The following is a 12,068-nucleotide window of genomic DNA, read 5'->3' as shown; positions in this document are numbered from 1 at the left end:
CTTTCCTAGCTTTTTGGCACAAGACTTTCCTTCACATACCCTATAATCCAAACTAAATTCCCTTATTCCTTAAGTATACTCCCAAGTTTTCTCTCCTTTCTTTCCACTCCCCCCCCCCCCCCCCCCCCGTGATTCTTTGCTTATGCCATTTCCTTGGCCTAGATGCCTTGCTACCCTCTCTCATCCCATGTTCTTTCCTGTCCTTCAGGGTCCATCTCAAGTTCAACTTTTTTTTTTTTTTTTTTTTTTTAGGCTTTTGGCAAGGCAAATGGGGTTAAGTGGCTTGCCCAAGGCCACACAGCTAGGTAATTATTAAGTGTCTGAGACCGGATTTGAACCCAGGTACTCCTGACTCCAAGGCTTTATCCACTACGCCACCTAGCCGCCCCAAATTCAACCTTTTTCAAGAAACCTTTCCTGATCACCCCTCCAAACAAAAATTATTTCTCTCACCATTAAAATTCCTTATCACCAAGTGCCTTTCTGGATATATGTCTGAGATATATAGTTCTCTTGATCTAATAAAAAAGACAGGATTTGGAGTCTAAAACCTGGGGTTCAAATCCTGCCTCTTCCTGTAAATCAGTATGATTGTGGTTAAGGCTCTGGGACTATCTCCTTTATAAATTGAGGAGATTGAACTCCTGATACTAAAAAGGCTCTGGTATCTACAGGTTTTACTACTATATTGTTCTAGTAAGCTGACTTACTCTCTTTTATGTCCCCCTTTATATCCAGCTAAGTCTGATGACCAAATGAACTTGTTCTTGAGTATATTTGTGTGTGTCTAGGTCTGGGTCTGCCTATATCCTCATGGTGAGCCTGTGGGGGTGGGAGGCAGTGCTAGAGCAGCAGATTCTGTCGGGGCTGGGAGCTGCTCCTTCTCCTCCCCTTCCAGCCGCCTGCTTCCCTGGGTTTGGCAGTGTGAGAAAGGGAAATTGCTGAACAGATTGCAATTAAGGGGGATGGAGAGAGAGAGAGAGAGAGAGAGAGAGAGACCCTAAAATGCTGCTTGCCTGAATAGTAAACCCCAGAGTCAATAGGGCACCTTAGATGGAGAACTAAGTCTATGAAGTAGCTGAGCTATTGGACAAGGCTGCTGGTTCCTCCATTATAGACCAGACCCACACTTTGGGGACAAGGTATGTGAGACTAGAGTCTTTGCCCTTGGTCGAGAGGGAAGGGAATCAACTAAAGAACCTTCTCTCCCTTATTCCTCTTTTATATATATCTTGCTCTTTAAGTGTGAGCCCATCCCATTGGTCTGAGGCAGGCATGTGAGTATGAGGCTGCCAAGAAGAAAGATTTGTGATGGGGGTGATGAAGGTTGGGGAACTAAGTCCCATAGGGAGGAGGTGACACTTTTCCTGTTCTTCTGTCACAACACGGCCTAGAAAATAATCTACAAGTCTGGAGAGCTGGGTCCTAATTCTAGGGCCTAGAACTGTCATTGCCCAGCTCTTTGACTCTAGCCTACTACTTAGTTTGTGTCTCAATTTTGCTTGTATAAAACGAGGATGTTAGACTGAGTAATCCCTGAGGTTCCTTCCGACCTGAATAGTAAAGTTGATGACTTGGTTTGTGGGGCTAAGCTGGAAGGAGACTTCCTCCACATTTGGCACCTAATACCTTATACTGCATCTGAGAAGTTTAGCGACCCAATGGAAAGTGACATGTTTGGATTGCAAAGCCCCATGTCTGATCCTGAGGAGCAATTCTCTGTGGCTGGTGGGAGGCCCAGGGAGGAGGGGAAAATCTTTCTGTGGTAGAAGGCTATGAGGATGCCTAGGGTCTGGCAGTCCTAGCACAGCAGGGATACTAAGGCATGAGGACTGTTGTCTGCCACCAAATGGGGGACAACTGGCCTTCTGAAAAAACACCTTAAAAGATGACCTAGAGTTTGAGAAAGGGGACAATTTCCAGGCCCCTCCCTCCAGTTTCCTTAAAGAGCACAACACATTCCAAGCTGCCCTTATTTCTGCTAGATTTATTTGCTATTTTTTTGACAGACGTCTAAATTATACATTGAGTTTTCCACATGACCAAACCCCTTGTCCCTCCCTTTGATTATCATTTTCCAAAGGACCTATAAAAATGGGCCTTTAGATGGCTTAGACTGAGCCTTGAAACCACAAGGAATGGAGCAGCTAAAAATACAAGGAAAGAAAGGCTTGTTTCTGAAAGAAGAAAAATAAAAGCTGATTCCTATGACAAGAAAGCAAAGTGTGCTGGCCTTGGTGACATGGCATTTCCTGGGGGTCCCCAGCTGCCTCCTTGGAACCCCATCTTGGCTGATCAGGAACAGTCAACCACTGAGGAAAGGAAGATTGAATATCAAAGAAATAGCTTCCACTTGAGGGAATTAAAAAATTTGTCAAAATCAAGGGAAGACAGAAGCAGAGAATGAGGGAATGGGTTAGAAACATGTCCTCCCAGCAGCTGCCCAGAGCTTCTGACTTCTCTAACCCTGGCATAACATTTCTAGCTGTTGTAATCACTGACTTTCAGCTGTGCTCTGACATGTTCCCCTGCTCAGCCCACATCAATGACATTCTTGTTTCCATAGTAACAATCGGATAGCAAAGGGGAGGGGGTGCACTGCTGCAGGCCAGGGCAAATGAACCCAAAGTAACTGGCTGCTGGGGGTGGGGGAGAAGGGCACTCTAGTTTTTACCACCACTGGTCTGTATGGTGGATATGCCACAGCCATCGCAGCAGGGACCCTTATCCAATTTATTCATATCCACCCCCCCAATCCATGATCAAATAAAATTATATTTAAGAGTCTCCAATTTTAGGCTTGAATGGGAAAATTTGTAATCCATTTTTTTGGTGGGGGGGAATGCAAAAAAAAGGTTTTTTATAATGGGGGCTTTAAAGAGAGCTTAAAAAATTTTATTTGGTGCCTCCCCCCACTCCCAAGATGAAAATTGGTAACCTCAATAATTACTTTGTATTTTATTAAAAGAGCTACCCAGGAGTTACAAAAGGTGGCTGAGCTGGCTGAGGATGTAGGAGGGCATTTAAAAGCAGCTTTGTAGGCTGGTGATAAAAGTATGAAAATATTTTTGAAATGGTACATTGATGCAGTGAAAGTCAAAAGCTACACATTTTAAAATCAGCAATACCCCCCTGGCTTTTGGAAACACACTTGTATCCCTGTAGTTTAGAACTGCACTGGTAATCTGGTAAGGGGGGAGTTCTAGTTCACTCCCAGGCAAGCAGCTCTCTTCCCTCAGAATGATGACCACAGAACAGATTAGGGGTGAAATGACATCCCAGGAGGAGTACCACATTGAGTGACTTTTATCAATTTATGCATGACTCAGCAGGACATTTTTTTGAGGTTGATGGGGGATGAGAATTATCAACATCCTCCCCACCCCCCACCCGTTTAAAAATTGATGTTTCAGTTTCACATGCAAAGCTCTTTCCCAGAAAGATGGATGGAGTCCATGGTCCCAGGATTGTGAAGCGGGTACTGAAAGTCAGCAGCTCTGCCAGTTTGCCTCTGACTTGGTCAGAACAGGCCACCTCTGGGGATGAGAAGACAGCTGGTCTCTTTAGCCCATTCAACTTTCCACTCTCCTGCTGGGACTTAAGGGTCAATTGCAGGGAGAGTTAATGTGAGGAAGACTGTTTCCACTAGAAACTGGACAGAGTATTTCAAATTCATTCTCTCAAAAGCCTGAGCCCCTAGGCACCAGAGGCCAGTCTAATTAAGGAGGTGTGGTAGCTCTGTGATAGGCCTTCTTACTAAATTTGGGACATTTCTTTGGGAAAAAAAAAACACACACTCTCCTACCAACTCTGAGCCACAGATTCCCTTCCATTCTCCCATCAGTCTCATGACCAACCACAGCGGGGGCCCTTTAGAATGGGGTTGGGAGCTTGGTTTTCCTGGATATGACCTCTGGAATCACTGAACCAGTCAGTGTTCTAACAGCAAATCTTTTCCACCCTTATCCCAGTCCACAAAGTTGTAGCTCTGTAAAAATTGATCTCTTCTTAAAAAATCGATCTGTGCAGCTTTTTCTCTGTGGAATGGGTTCACAGTAAATCGGCATTTATTTTGAAAATCTGATACCAGGGGCCTATTGTAATCATTTAAACACAGACTTCTTTGAGCTTTAGAAATCTCTTCTATAGGAGCACCACGGAGAGGCTGGCTAAGCTGAGTCGGCTGCTCTGTGCTCCACTGAACTGGAGAAGCCTGTTTATGCTAGCCTTCGCCCTTGATCTGAGAGCTGCTTAAGGACTTTTTAATTTTTCTAGAATTCAGTCTCCCACCTTTCCTTACATTCCAGTTGTCAACACTGCCAGAGCCCCACAAAGTGCTTGTCTCTGTTGCTGGAGGTGGGGGAAGGTTCATTTCTGTAGTGACTTGTTTTCAATAAGATTTTTTTTCCTTGCCCAAAGGGGGAGGATTACATGCACATTCTCCTACCTGCATGACAAGATGGTTTAATCTACTCCTCCCCACCCCCCACCCCCCCAGCTTCAGCTAAGGCAGAAGGCAGCATCAGCTCAAGTGGTGATGGGAAAAATCTGACCAACCCCAGAGAAGGTTCTGTGTGGTTTCCAGACCACTAGGGGAATCCAGGGAACAGGTCAGTGAATAAATGAACTCGGTATAAGCTTTTTTCTTCTCTTTTTGAAAGCCCACTGGATTGGTCTAAACTGCTCTGCAATCTCTTGTTCATTTAAAAGATCTCATTTTCTAATCATGTGCTTTGAGACATTTAATACTATTTCAATTATGCAGAGGAAATAATGTAATTCCTTTATTTGAAAAATGATACTGAACCTCAGAGATCAGTTAAACCTACTGCTGGAATGGAGATTCTTTTTTAGACTGTGATGTTCCCTCTTTTTAAACAGCTGTAGCTGTACACAGATGGTCAGAAAGCAGCAAATGATTGTTTTCAGGACAGAACTCAGCTCCTGGGGCTCCTGGATTTCCATTCATCTAGATTTTATTTCTTCTTAGCATTGAAGTTTTTGCAGACCCAGTTCATGCCGTCCTTTGAGGGAAACATGTACAGAGAAAGGCAATTTGTTAGTTGAGAGAGGCATGGAATGCCCAAAAGCGAGTGCTGTCAGAAAGCCAAGTCTTTTGTGCCCTCCCCTCCCTGACCACCAGCCCAGAGGCATCTGCCCATGAGCATGGCAAGTCTCTCTTCCCTTTCATAGGGGTCTCCTGGGTTTCCCTGGCTGAGTATGGCTGGGAACTAAGTCTCCCTGGGGATGGAGGAGGAGGGAAGGCTGGCAGCAAGTGATAGTGACCTCTTCTGGTCAAGCAGGGAGGGGCCCTGAGGAACAGTGAAGAGAGAATGAGCTCCTTCTTTGGGAACTGAATGAGGGTACCCATTGTATGAACTTTGAGATGGGTCTTTGGGAACTCCCTCTGAAAAAATAAACACATCTGCCTAGATACATGTCCCATTGAGGAGCTATCAGGAAAGAATTTCAGTTATTTTTTGGCTTTTTTTCTAAAGATGACCTTTGCTGTGGCACTAGATGCAATAAGTTCCTTCTCTGGTGCCCCAGTGTGTTTAGTGTGACAGTGTACACTTGGGGTAAATTAAATTTTTTTTGAGAAAACACACTAACTGCTGTATGTGTTACTGGACATACACTGGTACTTTGTACATTTATTTCTTTTCCTGGTGCAACACAGATCTGTTTAAGACAAACTGGCCAGATTATCATAGCTCTAAGCATTACCAAATAGAAAAACTGTGGAGGAAGGTTCACTTAAAGGTATAACAACCTTGAAAGTGTCCTTTTCAGGAAGACAGCAAAGTGAGATAAGTAAAAATTGTTATGTTGAAAGCCAACATCCAATTCAGCACAGAAGCAGAGACCGTGCTCACCCCTCAGAGTCTGCTGCAGACCTTTCAACTACCAAAAAGAGTCATATTTGACTTTTCCAGTCTCTCCAGCCTTCAAAAGGAGAGTGAACATTCTCAGTAGCAGAGTCAAATCAAACTATGCTCCTCTTCTGACTCCTCCCTGCATCTGCAGTATATACTGTCTGAAGCCCTAATCACATTTGCACACATTGGGGCAGACATGACGCCCAGAGTTCTGCATTCACTGTGACCATAGGTCTATTTGCTGAACCAGAACAGCTGAGACAGCTTAAAGTAATAAATATCAGCTGACACCCGGTCCTTTCAGAACACTAATCCCATAAACAATACATCACTGCAAAACAACAAGCAGCCATCCTATCTCCCCACTAATCTGGCCATAACCTGAATTTACAGTGATTAGAACTATGCTCACTGCCTTTAAAGAACTCCAGAGGAGAACCAGATCATTGGAGAACAGTCCTGATGAACACAGTCAAGACGGGTTTTTGATGGGCTTTTGCCATGGAAGCCCAGCAGCAGCATTCAGGGAGGAGGGGAAATAATGACAAAGCTCAAGGAAGGAAAGAAGGTGAACTTAATGAATTTCCAACATACAATTGGTTAGCTTAACTTACTTTGAAAGGTGAATGCTGGTTTTAAGGCCATTTTCTGAAAATAATTAATTTAAATATATTTTTGAGTATCTGACTCCCCCCCCAAAATGATAAACTGCCAGAAGATAAAAGGGAAGATTTTCCTTTCTCTGATGGCACTGCTCAATAACTCAGTAGTTACATTAAAATTTTCATCTTCAAATACTAGTACAAACACTAAGAAAAATGGGCACCTCAGCACCAATCTTCACATATATGAATTTTTTTAAAAACCAAAATGTCTCTCCTGGTGGAGTCATCCAAATATCACATTTTGGGTTTCCAATTGGGCAAATTATTACTGGGTGGGTTTTTGTTGTACTATATGTGACTATGCAGAAACTGAACTAATAATATCAGCAAGGAGCTAGTGAAATGTTTACTCAGCTGCAAGAAGCTCAAGGGGAGGGTGCAGGCTGGTGAGTAGCTATAGCCATGCATGTGGGAAAGAGGGACAAGGGAAAGGCCCCATAAAGCAGAGCTGAAGTGACCATGTTCCTCCTAGAGTGACACCAGTACTGCTGGTGGGAACACAACCCTACCACTCACCATCCTGTGCTTTTGGATTAGCAAGGATGGGAAGGAAGCCTGGGACCTGATGTTTATTTGTAGCATAGTAGCCAAGACAGTGCCAGCCTATACACACTGCCTTCTATATTCAGGTGTGTGGTAAAAGAGGGAGATCATGCCAGATACAGTACAGGTTTGAGGTCAAGTTTCTTTGTTCCTAAAGCCTCCCCATAGGGTCACTACTGCTCCTATTCTAAGGGGGGGAGTAGAGAGGCATTGGAAGGCCTGAAAAAGAGTTATTTTGTCAGGAGCACCATTAGTTAAGGATATCAATGGTGGATTCCAACCAAGGTCAAAAGATGGGTGAAAATTTTAGGAAGACAAAAGTGAGCCTTTCCAGTTGTTTCTCCTCCCTTATCTGTCAGTCCTGAAGAGAATTTCAATTTTAAACTATGAATAGTTTTTCTGCACATCAGTGTGTAGGTGTCAGGGTGTTCCCCCTGGGTTCAGGGCAGAGCCTATTCACCCATCATCAAGCTTCCTATTTGTCAAGCATCCATATATCTACAAGATTGCACAGGCATGCCATATTTACCAAATATAATCTAAACTATTAGTACAAGAAGTTAAGGGAACTATGAGAAAAGGTTGCATAAGACAGAATTCTTTTCCTGTTCAGTATTTTTCCTGTACCATTTGGGAAGGAAATGGTCAGATTAAGTCTGAATTAGTTCACATTAGCCTCTAATGAATAAGTGAAAAAAAGGGCAGCTAGGTGGCAATGGATAGAGCACTGGCCCTGGAATCATGAGGAACCGAGTTCAAATTCAGCCTCAGATTCCTTAATTGCCTAGTTGAGTGACCTAGGCAAGTCACTTAATCCCATTGCCTTAAATAAATATAATTTAAAAAAATGAGTAAGTGAAAAAGCATTTATTTTTTACAAATTTCTTATTTATTTAAGGCTGTGGGGTTAAGTGACTTGCCCAAGGAAACACAGCTAGGCAATTATTATGTGTTTGAGGCCACATTTGAACTCAGCTCCTCCTTAATCCTGGGCCATTGCTCTAACCATTATACCACCTAGCTGCCCCTGAAAAAGCATTTATTAAGGGTTTGCTATTTGTTAGCATATATTGTGTGGTTTTATTTTAAAATAGATTTGGTATGAACAAGAGTTAGAAAGGATCACAGAAAATAAAATGGACAATTTTGATTACATGAGTTTTAAACAAACAAAACAAATACAACAAAAATTAGAAGAGAAGCAGGTAAACAGAAAAAATCTTTGTAACATGTTTTTCTATTAAAGGTGTCATTCCGAAGATATATTGGGAATTGCTTTGAATTTGTAAGAATAAAAGCTATCCCCAACTGATAAATAGGTAGTTTTCTTTTTTTTTAAAGAATCTTAATATTTTTCTCAATCATATGTAAAAATAATTATAACTTTTTTCTTCAAATTTTGAACTCAGGTACTTCAGACTCCAGGGCCGGTGCCCTATCCACTGTACCACCTAGCTGCTTTTCTTCAAATTTTGAGTTCCAAATTCTTCCCCTCCCCACTGAGAAGGAAAGAAATTTGACAGAGGTCATATGTGGATATAGTTGTATCAAAAGCTATAATTATAGCAAAACACATGTTCATGTAAATCATTCTGAGAAAGAAAATTTAGGGAAAAAACCCTCAAGAAAAATAAATTAATGAAAATGTATCTTTTTTTAGGGTTTTCTTTTTTAGTTTTTTTTGCAAGGCAATAGGGTTAAGTGGCTTGCCCAGGGCCACACAGCTAGGTAATTAAGTGTCTGAGACCGGATTTCAACCCAGGTACTCCTGACTCCAAGGCTGGTGCTTTATCTACTATGCCACCTAGTCACCCAGAAAATGTATCTTTGATCTACATTCAGTTTCTACCAGTTCTTTCTCTGGAGATAGAAAGCATCTTTCATCATAAATCCTATAGAATTGTCATAGATCACTGTATTGCTGAGAATATTTAAGTTTGAATAGATGGCTCCCCACCCCCACAATTTTACATTTATTTATAACTAAACTAAAATGTATTCACTTAATTTAAAAATGTAAATAATAATGATTTCCTTTTGCATTTCCCCTATGAAAACATTACTTATCAGATTCTAATTGGTTGGCATACTTGAATTCTATTTGTTCTGGTTTGACTGAAAAGGTAGTCTTCAAAGGAAGAAATACAGGCAAATCATTGACAACATGAAAAAATACTTTAAATCAATAATAGAGAAATGCAAATTAAAATATTCTTGATATTTCATCTTGTACCATTAGATCAGAAAAGGAAAAATGATAATAAGTACCTAGTGGAGTTGTGGGAAAGTATGTACATTAAATGATTGTTGGTAGAACTTTGCACTGGTTTATCCATTCTGGAAAGCAATATGGAACTATGTCCAAAAAGTTATTAACTGGCACATACCCTTTGACTCAGCAATACTACTAGTAGGTCTATACCTCAAAGAGGAAATAAAGTATACATACAAAAATATGTATATCAGTTTTTTATGGTGATAAAGTAATAGAAATAGGTGTTAATTATAAACTGAGAATGGTTGCACAAGTATACAAATGTCATGGAATACGATTGTGATAGTTCTAAGAAATGATAGTGGGGTCACAAAGAGGCAGACATGACTAAAACAACAATAGTTTTAGAGAAACCTGAAAAGATAAGAGTACAGTGATGCAAAGAGAAGTAAGCAGAATTAGGAGAACAATTTAGATAATTACAACAGAATTGTAAAAATAAGTTTGAATGACAAGAATTCTGCTCAGAACAGCTACAAGACCAACTACTATCCCTAGGGACTCATGATAAAGCAAACTACTCACCTCTTGATAAGAAAGCCTCAATGAAGATTGAGACTTTTTTGGAGGGGAGGAAGATGGGGAAGAGACATGGCCTATTTGGTAATTTCTTTGGCTTGATTTTACATATCTGTAAAAAGGGTTTTTTTTTTCTCTTTCTTTTTCATTTGGGAGGAGGGGAAAGGTGGAAGGAAAAGAATGTGGATCTGAAAATAAAATAAAATTGAATTTTTAATTTAATTTAATTTTGTTTTTCTGATTCCTTTATTTTTTGTTTCAAAATTTTTTTAAATAAAATATTGGAGATAGAAAAATTATGCAGTACATAAGACAACTTTTTTAAAAAAATTAAAGGTCTTTATTTAAATCTTTGGTTTTTATTTAAACTCCATAATTCTTTCTCTGGATACAGATGGTATTCTCTGTCTCAGATACCCTAAAATTGTCCCTGATTATTGCACTACTGGAACAAACAGGTCCATTAAGGTTGATCATCACTCCCATGTTGCTTTGAGGGTGTTAAAATTGAATTAAAAAAAAAAGAAATACACAATTCTTTAGTTTAGGTTCAGGTCTATTCAATTTGGAACTGTGCCCAAAGGGCAATTAAACTGTACATACCCTTTAATCCTTCAATACCACTACTAGACCTGTAGATACAAATAAGAGGAAAACAGCCACATGTACAAGAATATTTGTAGCAGCTCTTTGTGTGGTGGCAAAGAATTGGAAATTGAAAGGATGCCCATCAATTGGGGAATGGTTGAACAGGTTGTGGTATATGAATATAATAGAATATTATTGTTTTAAGAAACGATGAGCAAGCAGATTTCAGAAAAACTTGGAAAGACTTATATGAACTGATACTGAGCAAAACCAGAACATTGTACACCATAATAGCAACACTGTGTGAAGTTCAACTACGAAAGACTTAGCTCTTTTCAGTAATACAGCAATCAAAGACAATTCTAAAAGATCCATGATAGAAAACACCATCCACATCCAGAAAAGAGCCATGGAATCTGAATGCAGATCAAAGCATACTACTTTCACCTTTTAAAATTTGTCTTTTGCCTTTTCCTTTTCATGGTTTTTCCCTTTTTATTCTGATTCTTCTTTCACAGTGTGACTAATATGGAAATATATATAACATGATTATACATGTATAACCTATGTCAGATTACTTGCTATCCTAGGGTGGGGAGAGGGTAAGATAGGAGGGAGAAAACTTTATAAAAATGAATGTGAAAATTATCTTTACATACATTTGAGAAAAAAAAGATTCAGGTCTATTAAAGTTATTTGCTTGCAGAGAGGTGAGGTGAATTTATCTCCAAAAGCTGGAAATAGTTCCATGGTATTACCTAGCACTTATAACAATTTAAAACAGGTTTAACTAATTTTCTTCACATTTGCCTCTCTCCTCCCAAATGAATGGAATGAAATGAATCTCCCTATTGCTCACTCTTTCGAGAACTCAATGTTTTTTTTTTTCACTTTAACAAAGCAACTAAGAGGTCACCAAGCCTCTACACACACACACACACACACACACAGCTTTGATCCCAAGCTTTGAGGTCCAAAGAAAAATAAAAACTGAATTTCACCAAATCACACCTTTCCCTGAACTAGAATGGCCCTAGAAAACATGGATATGTGTGGGTGTGATCCAACAGTAGTTCTCCATCATATTTTGAGCTTGTTAGAAGAGAGGGGTTCTTTGACTATCCTGCTCTTTTAATGTATACTCTCAGAACTACATATTTTCTCCTTGTTGGAAGAAGTATCAAACATCATAGGTAGGACTGTTTTTTAGAGCCATTATGATTGCATTGTCATATCAGTAAGCATTTTGAGAGAATAAAGAGCCCAACCCCTTTGTCTATAGAAATGAAACCTCTCCTGTGGCATCATTAGAATGCCTAAGAAGTTCATAAGAAGCAGCTTCAGGAAAAACTGACATTAAGCTTGGTTGTCCTTAATGATCTTTCTGTTTACAGCATACACAACAGGCAGACAAATCTCATCTTCTAAGTCTATTAAAAGACAAAGTTCAAAAACAGATCCCTATGCCCAGCTTCCCCCCTGTCCCCCCTGCCAAAATCCAGAATTTAAAACTACTTTGCTGATTACTAATGTACTTGATATCAATAACAAATAATGTCAGGCCTTTAATAAGGAATTCAAATTTAATTTTAATACTGG

The 12,068-nt window shown here is 40.0% G+C and overlaps 1 protein-coding gene across 3 annotated transcripts in view; it reads right to left on the bottom strand.

Moving 5' to 3' along the window:
• Nucleotides 1-4,757: 4,757 nt before the first annotated feature.
• The window catches only part of ARL3 (ARF like GTPase 3), a 32,176-nt gene continuing 24,865 nt past the window's right edge, over nucleotides 4,758-12,068 (bottom strand). For all 3 annotated transcript variants that reach the window (XM_074233812.1, XM_074233814.1, XM_074233813.1), the window contains exon 6: nucleotides 4,758-5,024. In XM_074233812.1, the coding sequence (XP_074089913.1) occupies nucleotides 4,977-5,024 (48 nt within the window). In that variant the 3' untranslated portion in view covers nucleotides 4,758-4,976. The remainder of the gene's footprint in view (nucleotides 5,025-12,068) is intronic.

This window comes from Macrotis lagotis, chromosome 4 (assembly GCF_037893015.1).
Source record: "Macrotis lagotis isolate mMagLag1 chromosome 4, bilby.v1.9.chrom.fasta, whole genome shotgun sequence".
Classification (NCBI taxonomy): Eukaryota; Metazoa; Chordata; class Mammalia; order Peramelemorphia; family Peramelidae; genus Macrotis; species Macrotis lagotis.
This window is presented reverse-complemented; position numbering and strand designations above follow the sequence as displayed.